Raw genomic sequence first — 14,621 nt, forward strand, 5'->3', positions numbered from 1 at the left:
CTGGGGCCGGAGGTGTGAGGGCGGGTGGTGTGTCCGGGTCTCCGCGGCGCTGTGAGGGCTCCTGGCCCCGCCGCCCGCGCTGGAGTGCGGCGTCTCCCGTCCGCCGGATGACTTCTCCTGAGCCCAGCCACCCTCCGTGTCGCGCAGCAGGCACACCGCGGCCTTAATGTAGGCAGCTGACATAACTTAATAAAAAATAGTGTCCAGTGGAGATGTTAACCCAGGCGTTGTTTCAGGCAAGGCGAGAGCCGCGCAGCCTGTGGGACTCGGGGTGGGTTTCTCTGCATCTCTATCACCGTGTTGTGGAGACATGAGGTGCCAGCCTTGGCTGTGCAGAGCGAGGAGGGAGAGGGCTGGTCCTTCTCATGGGCCTTTTAAGCATTTTTCTGGCCTTAAAATTCTGATAGGACTGTTTGCAGATTGACAGGTACTACCTGGCAGCCTGTCTTTAGAAGCGGGGTTTCTGTCTGTGGTGCGTGTACTATGGAGAGGGACCGTTCTCAAAATAGAGCAATGTATGTCCTTTTGTTTTACAGTTTCTTACTTTTTCGGAGCGCTTAAGCAATATTAATATTGATATTATTCATCGGATTGACAGAACTGGAAGCTACGCTGAGGTGAGAACAGTGATTGCGGTCATTTTCTGAAATTGCGTCACAAGTAGACACGCTCCATGAAAGATTCACTAAAGAAATTTGTTCAAGGGGAATTGGAAAGAAGCTCCTGGAAGAGTTGCCTTTCCTGGAGCCTCATTTTGTTCCCCTTTATTTTTTGAGCTGCTTCACCATATTGCCATAGAGACTCTTGACAGTGGCACCCGGTGACTTCCATGTGGCGGTGGGCCTGTGGGAGTTTCTGAGCGTGAAAGATGCTGCTGTGACAGTCAGCTCTCCTAGGTCCAGCACTGCCAAGGCTTTTGGGTGCCAAGTAGTTGCAATACTTGGAGCATGTGTACAAAGCATGTGCACGTGTCTTTATAGATCATAAAGAAGGGTCATCTATATGTGTCCTACAGATCATTGTTGTGAATATAGTGCTTTGCAGGTTATTACCTCCTGGCCTGCTGGATAGTTCTTCTGAACTTCCTGCTCAATAGCTGTGAGGATGTGAAAAGAAATCCCAAAGCATTTGGGCTGGGTGGGTCATGTCTCAGCATCTTAGATTATCAAAGCCAGTCAACAGAGTTCTATAAAGCAGTTACGTAAACAAGTCCTGTCACCAGAAAATGTTTTCAGATGTGTTTTGAATATACAAAGCAAAGTCTGATTTTGAGGGAAATTCCATAGCACCTTTTGAAATTAAGTCATCAAGATTTCTTGAAATATTCTTAAAATATTTAAGGCACTTGTTGATTTTTTTCATTTGAACCTCTCAGCTTTGTGGGCTGCATTCACTAGGGTTGGCAGCTATTATTTTATCTTTGTTTTGACAGGAGGTTGAAACCTACTTTTTTGAAGGACTACGGAAATGGAGGGAACTGAACCTTACTCAGCATTATGGTAAGTAATTTTTATTCATGTTTTCTGCTTTCCTGAAGCTGTTAAAATACATTTCTTCTGCATCCAGAACCCAGTGGGAGATTTTCTATTGACTGTATTTGGAAGTTTAACATGCTACATGTTTACCAGGAACTGGACTAGTTTTCAGGGTTTCTCTTTTGTGCTTCAAACAGTGCAATTCTACAGTGAAGTGGCCAACAAATGCCAGTCTTTCAACCAGCTGGTCTATTACCAGAGTGCCATTGTGCAGAGCTTGAAGACCAATTTGCAAGTCAAAGGCAGTCTTGCTTATCAACCCCTATTAGAGTAAGTATATGGTGACAAAATGTAGTCATAAGCCTTGACGGTGTTACAAATAAGCATGAGTCCTGTTGTGAGTGTTCTTTTACTGTGTTGTATCTGAGGAAAATATAGCAATGAGATGCCCAAAATGGTCGTATTTCCCCGATAGAGCTTTATGGTTCTAAGTCTTTGAAAAAAACCAAACTGTGCAAATTAGCCTGAGTGCTTACTGAGTGTCAGACAGAATACTAATAGGCTCTGTTTGATGTTAATAATTTATGTCTTCTTGTTTACTCTTACCTGCTTGTTGGTTTGTGTTTTTTTTTAATCTTAAGATCCTTGCCATCCACAGCTGCCTAATAGGTGTTATTTAAATAAAAGTGAGAAGTAAAGTTGGTGCTGTCTTTCTTTTAAAATAGACCGTGCTGTATTATGCAATGTTTGGCTAGGTTTTTTTTGGTTTGATTTTGAAATACACTAACACTGGTGTATTTTCTGAAACACAGTCTAGTGGTGCAGCTGGCTCGAGATCTTCAGGCTGATTTCTATCCTCATTTTCATGACTTTTTCCTGGCCATCACCAAGTTACTGGATACACAGGACACAGAGCTACTGGAGTGGGCTTTTACCTCTCTTTCCTACCTCTACAAATATTTGTGGAGGTTGATGGTGAAGGACATACACAACATATACAGGTAAAGGCTGCGTTTAATGTCTGTCTAGGTCAGCAGTTACTAGATGCTGTAGAAATGTAAATGCCACATGAATACGTGGCTTAATGCTTCAGTATACTTGTGTTAGCATGCTTTCCCTGCTTTCTGAGAGACTCTGAGCTTTGTTATTGTACGCAGCTCCTTTGAGATCATACTGACCTTCATGGGCAACTGTACTGGAGGAGGGATGTGGGCTGCAGATTTTGGCCTTTGGTCTCCTTTTCTCCTGTGGGGACAGGAGAGGAAGCATCCACCTCAGCTGGGTAAACAAAGCTCAGAAAGACACTGGGTTGTCAGAGTTGTCTTGTGTCCAGGTCTAAATTCAACAAAGGTCTCGAGTATCTGTCATGTATCTCAGCCATAGTTTTAACATTTCTGGCTTTCCCAATTGCAGACACCTAGACATTGAATAGGTTCCTTTGAGTCCTTAGTTGTTCCTTTCCCAGCATTTTCCCCTTCTTCCTTTCTGTTTAGTGAGAGAGCAGATGAGGCATGCACAGTTCTGTATGCTTTGAAACTCTTTGCCACAGGATGCTGTGGATGTGGAAGGCTGGCATAGGTTCAGAGGCAAACTGGCCAAGTTGGAAGGACTTCCCACATGCACAGGAGCCGCCTCTGGCTTGGGGAGTCCCTGAGCTGCAGGGGATTGAAGGCTGATTTCGTATGTGCTTGCCCTGCTTTTAAACCTTTCCCAGGCATCTGCTTCTGTCTGCTGCTGTAGAGTGGATGCTGTGGCCTGACCCAGTGTGACTGCTTGTTCAATCTTACATTGCTGTGGTGGCAGGTCTCTTCTTTTTGTCATAGCCAGTGGGTCCATGTTGCTTCCTCCTATTTTTCAGTTTGGAACAGATGGAGCAAAAGAGGGGTTACAGATTTCCTCCCCAACCCAGCAGAAGCTGTTGGGCATACTGAAAAAACATGTGCTTGGCTGTGAATCTGAGGCACCTCTCACTCTGTACTGAACATGTGCTGAGCCACGTGCAGCTGTTACTGATACTTACCAGAGAACTGCAAATATTTATCAGCCCTGTAAATTGTATCTTTAGAAACTTCTAAGTGCACAGGAAAGCCTGTTGTCTCAACTGAAATACAAATCTGGCTCATCAAATCAACTTGGGTTTCATTTACTGCTGCTGAGTATATATGTTGAAAATCTTGATGCTACAGTTGATTCTGTGTGGATCTGGAGATTTTAGAGGTATTTCTGAATGCAGCTTAAATTGCCTGGCATTGACATTTGACCTTCTTTGCAAAACTCTGTTCTTTACCCAGGGAGAGTGGGAAGGAATTAAGTTGAGGAAGGTATTTGCCCTCCCTAGGAGGACAGATTCATAGTGTTTCTAAAAGGCGTCAATGTAAACTGGAAACATAAGTTTTAAAACCAATGGGTGGCAGTTCTTGCATTGCTGTTAAGACAGCGGATTATTTTGTGTCTTTGTAGCCTGTACAGCACCCTGCTGGCTCACCACAAACTTCACATCAGAAACTTTGCTGCAGAAAGTTTTGTCTTTCTAATGAGAAAGGTAAGTGAGCTGTTTGTGCTTTGACGCTATCTCCATTCTGTGGTGGCTCTTGGATTCAATGTGTAGTATTAGATTTTCTCCAAAGAAGGGTTAACAAGGCCTGAACTGGCATTCAGCATGTCCTGAGTTGTCATTTTTGGTGAGTATTTTAGTGAGAATGTCATGCACTTCGTATCAACAGTGGCAAATACAGGCCTTAGCACTCTCTGTCTTAAGAGCAGTTAAACCAAGTGTCTGTGATCGGTTTATCTAAAATGACTAGGTAAGGCAATCTTGCAAAAGGGAGGCTTTAATTTGTAAATGCACATTTGCTTCCTGGCTTTTTTACTAATGCTTTAAGGCCTTTTTAGAACAGGAATTCTTGTGACAACCTTTTTGCACTCCTCAAAATCACAGTATGTAACGTTCCCAGGCAGATCCATCAAGATGAGGCAGTGGCCTTTCATGGAGTAAAGAAAGGGAGTGGCAGTTGTTGGGTTTTATTTAGTCAAAATATACAAAAGCCAAGATTCCTGAGACTGACTAGCAAATTTGAGTAGCCTTGGTTTTGTCCTAAGTTGAGAGACCATAATAAAGCACGTTTGTTTGATTGGTTGTTTTCAGAAGTTGCTGAACTTCAAGTCAAAACTTCAGAAATTGATAATTTTAAAATCTTGGGCCAGAAGTCCTTGCAATATTCCTAAGTGTGGTTATAGTTTTGGATGACTGGATTCTGTGTTCAGCTGGTACAAGTCTCTTTCCACACCAGTGCAGCGACCTTTATGTTTCAGTTGGGACTGGTTTAATGGTGCATTTATGCACATGTTTAACTCTAAAATCATGAGAATGATCAAAACCACATATATCCGTTGTGGTGACCTCTGTAGACCTGCGTACATCTTGGGGCAGCTGTAGTGACTGAATAGGTGATAATTTTTCTCCTTTCACTTTCATTGTGTGGTTGCAGAAATAATGTGTTTGAACTGTTGTGGGAAGGCAGGACTAGGAGAGTAGTGTGGTGCCATGGAGCTGTTTAATTGCCTCTATCCATCTGGTCGCTCTGAATAGAAGATAACTTTTTTTTTATCCTTACTTTTTTTAGGTTTCTGATAAAAATGCAATCTTCAATTTAATACTCTGTGACCTGAGGGAGCACCCTGAGAAGGTGGAAGGTGTAGGACGGCTACTTTTTGAGATGTGCAAGGGTGTTCGAAACATGTTCCACTCCTGTGCAGAGACGGTAAAGATGCGAAAAGAATGCTGTTTAAATGTTGCTGTAATGGAGCCTTAGGCTGGATGGATCCTTGGTGATAAGCATGCTGTTCATTACTTAATAGGCTCTGACAGCCTTCTTCTAAAAATATTCTTTGAGATAGGAATTTCTAAAACCAACCTTCCTATGCAGTATTCCTATATATTAAAATAGTACTGCTTACTGATATTTCAGATCTAAAGTGGTAGCCTTTTTTTTCATGTATTTCTAGAAAGAATACTCAGTGGAGTATTTTAGCAGTGTATTGCACTAACTAATTTTAGGATTGCTAAATTTATTTTCTAGATATAAGGACATGATGTGCTCTTTTCCTGTACAGGCTATGAAGTTAATTCTGGTAAAACTGGGGCCTATTACTGAAGAAGAAATTGAACTACCATGGGTAGCTGTAGGAGAAGCCTTTGAGCAGATGATGAGATCAGCTGTAGTACATATCCATAAAGAGCATTTCAACATTGTCTTCAAGTGCCTGGAGGTACATTTATTTATTTATTTATTTGTTTTTAGTTCATGAGAAACTGAAAAAAACCTGTGCACTATCAAGAAAAGTATTTGTGTTTTATTGGACCAGAACTGTTTGTTTGGGTTGTTTTTTCTGCTTTGGAACCATTAAATACAGTGTCATGTGCATGGAAAAAAATCTCACCCTTCTTTTATAAGTTCAGAGTGACCCTGGTGGCTGTGCTGTGAGTGAGAAAGGAACTGCTGGGTGCAAGACTTAGAGCACAGTCATGTTGCTAGGCAGGGAAGGTTTGTAGGGTCTGTGTTTGCAGACATCACAGACCCCTTGCTGTAGCAGGTATACTAGGGCTTGTTTTATATTGCTGAACTGGATATATTGGTGGTTCTAAAGCTACTTTGTGACAGTAAAGGGGAAGCTTTTTGCCCTTCAGCTCTCTTTATAGCAAAGACTATAGTTGAAGCTGGAGAGACAAGTTTATGCCTTGGAGCTGAGTTTGTGTGTTCCTGTGTTGTTGCGTGGGGGTTACACTCTGAGGTTTGAGGGAACTCGAGTCTAAGTGCTGTGGGCTGTGCTGTGTTGGGAAAGGGTGGTGCAGAACAGTGAGCAAGTGCGTGGCACATGTTTTTTACTTACCTGACCAACATTTACATGTTTTCTTGCTAGTGATTGGGATTTGCTGAGGGGGATTGAAACCTCTTGCAACTGACAACATTTTCTGTGTCAGCTGTGTTCATCAGAGGGGTGAAATGGGAAGCTGGAGGAAATGGTACACATGAACGTTAGGGTAGTCCTTTCACAGCATGAGTAAATGCTGTATTTGTTCCTTCTTGGAACTTCCTCCCTGTGGCTAGCCATAGTTTCCCAGAAAATCCCATCCTGTTGCTCCTAGCTCACCCACTTTGACAGCAGTTATTACCTGACTGTCATTAGCTACAGAATTGTTTGCCACTGGATGTTTTGTATCCTTGGAGTGTGAGTCACTCAGCATCACAGTTGTGATGAAATCTTGGAAATTGGTGACATAATTCCCTTCATTTTTACTGAGGCTTGTTCTTTATCCTGGGAACCAGTGGGTGCATGGGGGCAGGTATCTTGCTCAGAGGGAAATATTCACGTGGTCCATGATAGCTCTCTAAATTGGATTCAGTTTGTAGGATCAAGAATGGGAGTTTATGTCCTCTGGAGGGACACGAAGGGGAGTGATCCAGAGCAGCTCCATTGTCTGTATAGTGGAGATGATACAAGTAACCTCTCAGCATCCACATTAGCATAACGATGCATAAAATGTGAAAGTACTTAAGTTCTGATAATTCCAGTGAAAGCTGGGTGCTTCCATACCATAGTGAGTCTGGGGCCAAGTATTTCCTTCTCTTCTTCTTTCCTGTTTTGTATGTCATGAGTTGGCCTTTCAGGAGGCCCTCATCTTAGGCAGTATTTGTGTTTCTATCCAAGGAATCCAGGATGTGTGGATGGGAATCACATAGTGTTTCTGAAAGGTTTAGTTTGTTGAACATGAGCAAGAGAGTCAACAGTAGGGCAGATCAGATGTTGGTTCTTTAGACTGCCTTTCAAACAGCAGTAAATGAAACAGTGTCTGATCATTTCTCTGAAACTTTCACTTTCCTTTTGTATTTAAACAGGAGTCACTCTTAAACTTACAGAGGAAAATAAATAAGGCCAACTGCTGTATGGCTTCAGAGCAGATGGAAAGGATTCTGCAAGTTTATCTGATCCTAGTGGAACATGCAAATGGGTCCAAAATCTCACTGCCTGAAGACGTCTGTCAGGTAGGTCAGACCATCACTTTGCCTGATGTGCCAGAGAAGTATCAATACAATACGGAAGAGGTGTTGTCAGCTGAAACACTCCTACACATTTTTGGTGCAGCATTGCACTTAAGATTTGAGTGGAGTAAACAGAGATATATGAGTATTGCTACCTCTCTGATCCCATGAGGATTTACCTCTGTCTGTAATGCTGGTTTAGTCCTCCTCTAAATGAGTAAGGGGGAAAGCGGGCTGCTGCTTCTAGAGACTGATTCCTGCCCACTGTGAAGGAGACCATACCATATCAGTGGTAGAGCAGTTCTACCAGATTGACATCCATTTGAACCAGTTGAGGTTCAAATGTAGGTTTAGTGCCTTCAGACTTCAACAGGACTATTAGGAGTCATTTCTGTGGGCTCGAGCTTAGAACACCATACCTTCCTGCTCCAGGGACTGTCCAGGTCACTCGGGCCAGTCAATCACTGTCCTCATAGATGAATTATCAGTTCTCTCTCTTCCATTTCAGATTTTAATAAAAATGTTACAAACACCAGATCTCTCATCATCTTGCTGTAAGACCCTGCTGAAAATTCCTGCTGGCCGAGAATGTTTTCTTGCCTGATTCTTTGACCAAGGAAGCTATTGAGAAGGTAACAAGGACCGCTGCTTACAGCAGAAATCTCAGAGTTCAAATTCCCTAGAGCAAACTGACTTCAGGAAATTCTACCTCAGGCTGGGAAATATACTATAAGGTTCCCTTTAGCCTTCTTGCACAGATAAGGGAGATGCTGCCCAATGCCTAAAGTAATACTGGGAGGTCTTGGGACTTCTTGACAGTCTTACACAGACTGTCAGTGTAGCAATGCCACTGTGGCAGACATCTTTGGAATGAAAACCAGGCTCTGATTCAAACACCTACAGCCTCTGTAGAGAAAGGAGGGAGAACAGAGGAGGCACATGTTCTGCCTTAGAGTGAGTTGGACTTAGTGAAAAAAGTACATTTTTCACTGAATCCAACTCACTGACCTGCTTTATGCTTTAATGAAAAAAGTACAGTTTTCACTAAGCTGCCAAGCATTTAGTGAGCATGGCTTAGCCTTGTGACAAGGTTCAGGCAAGTGCAGTTTGATTTAGAAAGTACAGGAATAGGCATATTTCAGTACTACTATTGCTCCTGAAGGATTAACTGGTTTAGCTGCGTACATTCCTATCAAATGCAGTGTTGCAAAGATTAATAGGAGATGCTACTATGGAGTCTGATTCTTCAGTGTTCCTGTTACAGCACATTATAGTTTCACAATTTACAGTGTGGACCATAGTTGTACTGTGTATGTAAAAAAATATTTGAAAAAAAAGATCATTATTTACAATGGGAAAAAAAGGCTTGCAGTTGTTTAGAGAAGATCAAATTTCATCTGCTCTTCAGTGTTGGCTTGTGTTGAAGTAAGATTAGTTCTGCCTGTGGCATGAGTCCAGTTTTGCTCAGTAGTCGTGATCCTTCAAACATTTGAGGGTATTTGTGTGGGCTTCTGTTAAATTGGAAGAGGCTTAAAGCTGTCCTTGTCTTCTGAAGGGTCTGGGAAAAGGAGATCTGGGTGTGTACTTCTGTGTTGCACATCTCAGCATTGAGGATCACTGATCAAAGGACTGCTCCTATCTTGGGTCCTTCAGAAGCACAGAGGTTGGCTCTGCCCATAAGGTGGTAAACTTTCTGCAACCTGCTACATAGGAAAGATGCTGAGTTGAAAGATCTTTTGGACCTAAGCTTTTTCCTGACAGCTGGTGTGTCTATGCTTCAGTCCTACAACTTTGAGCTTACATTTTCCACATCACACTAAAGAGATACGTAAGCTGTCTTTACACAGAGCCAGCTTGGATCTAGCAGGGTTTGTTAAAAGGGGTTGTGTCAGCAGGGTTTGTTAAAAAGGGCTGTGCTTTTCTGTACCTGAACTGTCACTGGAAACAGCATTACTGTATGTGCCTGAACTAACAAGCCCTGCTAGCTGTGAACAGAGAGCCAGGCTGGATGTCTCAGAGTTCAAAGCATGGTTGATTCATAAACCGGAAAAAATGTCCCATGGATAATACAGAGTTGACTATGAAATGTCTCCTGTTAATGTGTTCCTGTCAACCTTCCGTTTGCACCTTGCAGGTATTTGCAAGCGGATTTGAACGGCGCTTTCTTTTGGACTTCTCTGACGCGATGTTCGCAATGAAGCAATTTGAGAGGGTAGGCGGAAGCTTTTGTGCATTTTATTTTTGTCATCAAAGGGAACAACTGGGAAATCCATAGTATATTTACCTGCCTTGTATGCTGGAGCATTTTTGTGTTTTGATGTGATGTTTATTTAAACTTCTGTCATCATGTGGTAGGAATGGAAGAGGTTACTTATGTTGTGTTGGAGCTTGGTAATGGCGCTCAGGGTTGGAGAAGGTGACAGGTGTCTGTGTTCACAAAAAGAAGCTTGTCTGTTGGGAATTAAAGGGGTGCACTTGTTACGGATGGAATGAAGAGAAGAATATGTGATGTCTGATAGGTCAGGCCTGGAACTGGTGATCTGGTAGGAGTCAAATTTATTAAATAGAGTGGGAGGTGAAAGTAGAGTTGGGGATTTGGAATGTCCTGATGAGACCAGATTTGGGGCAAACTGAGTTTTTACATCAAATCAGTATTCTTGCTGGGGTAAGAGGATGTTTGTGTGCTGGTGACTTGGGGCACCAGGACTGATACGTTTGGTGCTTTGCTGGCTCATTTGTGAGTGTTTGGATTCCTCTGTGGCTCTGTTGTCATATCATTTTTGTGGATTTGATCATGGTTAAAGAGATTTACCAATCCTTGACTTTTTTTTCTTTTTATTTTTTTTTTCCCCCTCCATCCAGCATTTTCTTCCATGCTTTCTAGAGTACATTGAGCATTGCTTCTCTGGCACAGATGCACTTGCAAAGGACGAGGCAATGGCAATTCTGGCTAAACTAATTCTGGTGAAAGCGGAGCCTCCTACCATTGGTGCAATGGCGTTTGAGAAGTATCCTCTCATTTTCACTGAATCATCTGTCAGGTGAGACGTCTCAAGTTTCGCAAACACTAGATGTGCCTGCATGGCTGCAGGCCTGAAGGCAGTGCAGGGCTATGTAAAAGTTGCCCCCTTGTATTTGCTAGAGTTGTGTAAATGGCAGTGTTGCTGGCAGATTTGCAGGCCAAGTGATACAGTAGGATCCCATTTTTCTTTCTGAGGTTATTTGAGAAGACAACTGCTCTGGAAAGGTTCGTACTGATATAGAAAGACTAGCAAGTGTTGCAATAGGTGTGTGTGATCAGGATTTGTTACACCAAGATGCCTACTGCATCCTTGGGCAGTTAATCTTTGTAGTGAGTGCTGTAGTCCAGGTTCTCATCATTACTAACCTCCTGCCTGTGTCCCATCTTTCTTCCCTGTATGCATGTGTCTTGTCCAGGAGCATTCTTGGCAGCTGTACTATAGTCTGACCATAGAGCTCAGCTGGGTACCAAAGGGTGTGTAATTAGTCTAGATACAGCACTGTGTTGGCACAGCTTGACTGCTTCTAGTTGCAGATGAAGTGGTTGCTTTTTCCCCTGGAGCCTCTTTGGAAAGATTTGGGGTAACCACTGTCAAGCACAGAATAACTGTTGCTCATCTACTGATAATGATTGTTCTAATCACTCAGGCTCAGATAATTCAAAACTTTCACGTGCAGATTGATGGCTTGCATTGCCTTTTACATAAGATTTTATTTTTCCTAAAAGCAATCCTCTCTGTGTTTTTTTCCTATTTTTATTTAATAGAGTGGAGGTATTAGGGTTTAGGGAACGGAAGTCTGAGTCAAAATAATTCAATTTGGTTTTCTTCCCCTTGTTTTCTTTGTCTGTTGATCTCTCTGGATTTTCAGTGGTATGGAGTACATAGCTGAGTCTGATCCTGCTTGGGATTTTTTGTGCTCCTGGAACATCAGTGTTAAGAAATTAGTGGCTGGGAGACATCTCAAAAGTTGCATACCCCATTTCCTGCCTAGGATGGAACTAGCAAGTTCTGAGCCAGTCCTGAAAGATGTCAGACCAAGTTGTTATTAAATACTCCGATTCTGGAGATTCTCAAGCTGTCACTGGTAGTCCATGCTAGTACTTTGCTGTCTTTATGGTTACACGGATTGGTTTTGTTTGTTTGTTTTTTTTTCTTCACCCCCCAGTTCTCAGTGTATGAACTAAGCTTCCTTTACTGCAGCTTAAATCCATTGCTGCTTATCTTATCTGCAGGGAGCATAAAGAGCAGATTATTTCTTAGTCTTTGCATCCAGCTTTTACAAATAACAGATTTTGATTGTCAGAAATATCTGAAGTCTTTCTCTGGACCAACAGTCCTAATTCCTTGAGGTTTATCTCATAAATTTTGTTTCTTAAACCTCTAATGATTCTTGATGCTGTCTTTTTGTTAGCTTCTGTATTTCTTGATGGGTGGAGTCTCCACAGGCTTCTAAGTGTGGTCTTGCAAGCACTGGGTGGAATGGAAAGATTGCTGTCCATGGGGTGTGAAGTACTCCTGTTTGTATGTTCCAGTATGGTGTCAACCCTTTCTGCCTGCAGATAGGCTTGTTGACTTGGGCTCAGCTTGTTATTCCTTTTAAGTCACAAACTTTTACCACACTGGTTGTTTTCTGTCATCCGTTAGTGTATCTGTGTCAGTGTGATCATGGTTTATTATCAGTAATCATAGAGACGACTCTCAGGTGCTCCTAGAGGCTATGTATCTTAGTTGTGAGTGTGTCCATCTGAGAACTAGTGTCTTTCCTTCTAGAAGTATTATTTGAATTTGAACTAACGACCTGATATTTCTTGTGGGCCATGTTTTGTGCTCCTCAGCATGACTAGATAATATTTCGTGCTGTGGAGGTCATTAAAACAAATGGGTTGTCCCAGCCCTTTTTGCTAGAAGTAGCAAACATAATTTTGAGTATCATGGGAGGAAGAGGAACTCTGATATGCAGTGCTGGGTTACTAAAAAGTTTGATTTTATTTTTAGCTCTAATACAAGGCAACAAACAAGTAAAAGACAAGGAGGAGAAGCAGAAGTACTAGTGTTGGATCATGTACTGTCTTTAATCCATTTACCAGAGGAGGAAGACATCACCGATCTTTCACAGCCTTGGGTTGCCTTGGTTGTACTGCCACATATTAGGTAAGAGATATTCTAAGGTACTGTTGTCATGTATTTCTGTAGTACTGTCGAGTTCACTATCTGTCAGGAATCATTTTACTAAGGGAAGGACAATAATTACTAACTCTGGTTTGGGGAAACTGGGGTTTGAAGGTGAAAAAATGCTGTGTGGAGATACCATGAGTCAATAGTAAGGTCAGGAATAGAATATAATTTTCTTTATTGCCTACTCTCTAAATTTAGTGTTGTGGTACATAGAAATGTTCTTGACTTGTTCCAGTTTCTGTGTTTTAAGCACTGTCCTCTCTAGAGGACTAGACAGTGGGTTTTTTTCAGTAATTATGATTTCTTGTATGGAAGCAATAGGTGGGGAAAAAGGTGCAATGAATGCTACAGCTTAAATTGTGAATTGGAAATAGCAAAAATTGTTTGCTGCTGGTTTCAAACTTGGGGTGAGCTACCTGGAATTTAATACAAGACAAATGTGAAAAAAAGCTTTCATGTGTGTGTAGGTGTCAGTGTAACATAGAGATAAATGTCTTTCCATTTATTTTGGACAGACCAATGAACAAAGAAAAAATTCTGCCCCATGTGACAAGTTTTATAGACTCTCTCTTGACAGCCATTGACAAAGGAAGCCTCTGCAAAGGTCAGTTCCGCTTATTTTCCTGTTTTTTGTTGATATATAAAAGAAAATATAAAGCAGTTTTTCTGATGACACAAAGCATGAAAATTAATAGTGGTAACATTGTATCTAAACTTATTGACCAGCTCAAGTAAAACTAGAAAAGCACAGCTTGGGGGTAAACACCCTCCAGGAAATTATTCTGTATTTGCTATTCATAATAATAATGGGGTCTGCAAAGTGGAAAACAGAGATACTTGGGAAGGAAAATAAGGAAGTGATAAAAAAGAGGATAGAAATCAGTCTAAACCAGATCCAGGCTGAAGCAGTCGAGTGAAGGAAAGGCTGTTGGCTTACAAGCTCCAGTTAAACTGTTCCAGACCAAGTGCAAAGTTTGGGACATTACCATCTCAGACCTAAGTGACAGACAGCACCAGTTCTAAAGTGCTGCTTCTTTCTTCCAGACATGTGTGGTCAATGTTTGTCTTCCCTCTCTGGCCAGAAAAAAAAATGCTTTAACTTAGTTTTCATTGCACAGGGCAGTTTGTTACTCTGGGAGGTTGCGCGTATTGGAATGCCCCCGGTTCGGTGTTCATCATTCCTTGGTTTGAAAGGGCTTGTCAAGAGTCTAGCCTTTTCCCGTTGTAATCCCTTTATTAACATTCCTAAATGTATCCACCAGTTGGCGGTTGCTTTTTCTTCTCTAGTCTTTGTCAAGTGTAGTCCTTTTGGATTTAGCTCTTTCTCCTATACTGTTTGCAGGGTTTGCATGCTGTCATGATTGTTTTAGTGGCAATGTACTTATTCTAAACAATTAATATCCAAACTTTATTTTCTTGGGACTCATCTTTGGTGGCAGTAGTAGCTGCTCTGCACCAGCTCTGTGTGTGCAGGAGGCATGTTGCTATTTCTTCCTTTGCCCAGAAGATGAAAGAAAACAAATGCAACCTCAGTCCTACACTCCTGCCTCCTGTTACCCCATCCTACATTCTTTGATTTTCCTTACCATCCTCCCAAAATAGGGTTCTTGGACACTTTCTCAATCTGCGTGTATGGAAATGCTTACCCTGTTGATCATACAGGTGTGTCCATAGTGAGGTGGCAGCCACTATCTTTGTCCAGCGCAGACATACCGAGTGATATACAGGTTACAGTTTGGGAACCTGTGCCCTTACACTATAGATGCAGAAAGCTTCATCCTGCCGTTACTTCCTGTTTCTTCTCCTCTCTTTGAGGAGCTCCCTGTGGAGGTTAATGGTGAGCAGGATTCAGCACACACTTGGGGATTTAAGCAGCGTGTAATAAAGGGACGTTTTCAAAGGAATAA

At 42.0% G+C, this 14,621-nt stretch overlaps 1 protein-coding gene across 1 annotated transcript in view; it reads left to right on the forward strand.

Annotated features, from left to right (window-relative positions):
* Positions 1 to 536: 536 nt before the first annotated feature.
* Positions 537 to 14,621, forward strand: part of UTP20 (UTP20, small subunit (SSU) processome component, homolog (yeast)) — a gene marked incomplete at its 5' end in the record, with an annotated part of 65,067 nt that continues 50,982 nt past the window's right edge. Inside the window, 14 exon segments of the mRNA XM_010084882.1 lie at positions 537 to 617; positions 1,433 to 1,499; positions 1,673 to 1,805; positions 2,288 to 2,476; positions 3,936 to 4,017; positions 5,099 to 5,236; positions 5,589 to 5,744; positions 7,373 to 7,519; positions 8,025 to 8,089; positions 8,091 to 8,148; positions 9,651 to 9,728; positions 10,379 to 10,557; positions 12,535 to 12,690; positions 13,230 to 13,318. Coding sequence (XP_010083184.1) covers positions 537 to 617; positions 1,433 to 1,499; positions 1,673 to 1,805; positions 2,288 to 2,476; positions 3,936 to 4,017; positions 5,099 to 5,236; positions 5,589 to 5,744; positions 7,373 to 7,519; positions 8,025 to 8,089; positions 8,091 to 8,148; positions 9,651 to 9,728; positions 10,379 to 10,557; positions 12,535 to 12,690; positions 13,230 to 13,318 — 1,618 coding nt within the window.

This window comes from Pterocles gutturalis, unplaced genomic scaffold (genome assembly GCF_000699245.1).
Source record: "Pterocles gutturalis isolate BGI_N339 unplaced genomic scaffold, ASM69924v1 scaffold15085, whole genome shotgun sequence".
Lineage (NCBI taxonomy): Eukaryota > Metazoa > Chordata > Aves > Pterocliformes > Pteroclidae > Pterocles > Pterocles gutturalis.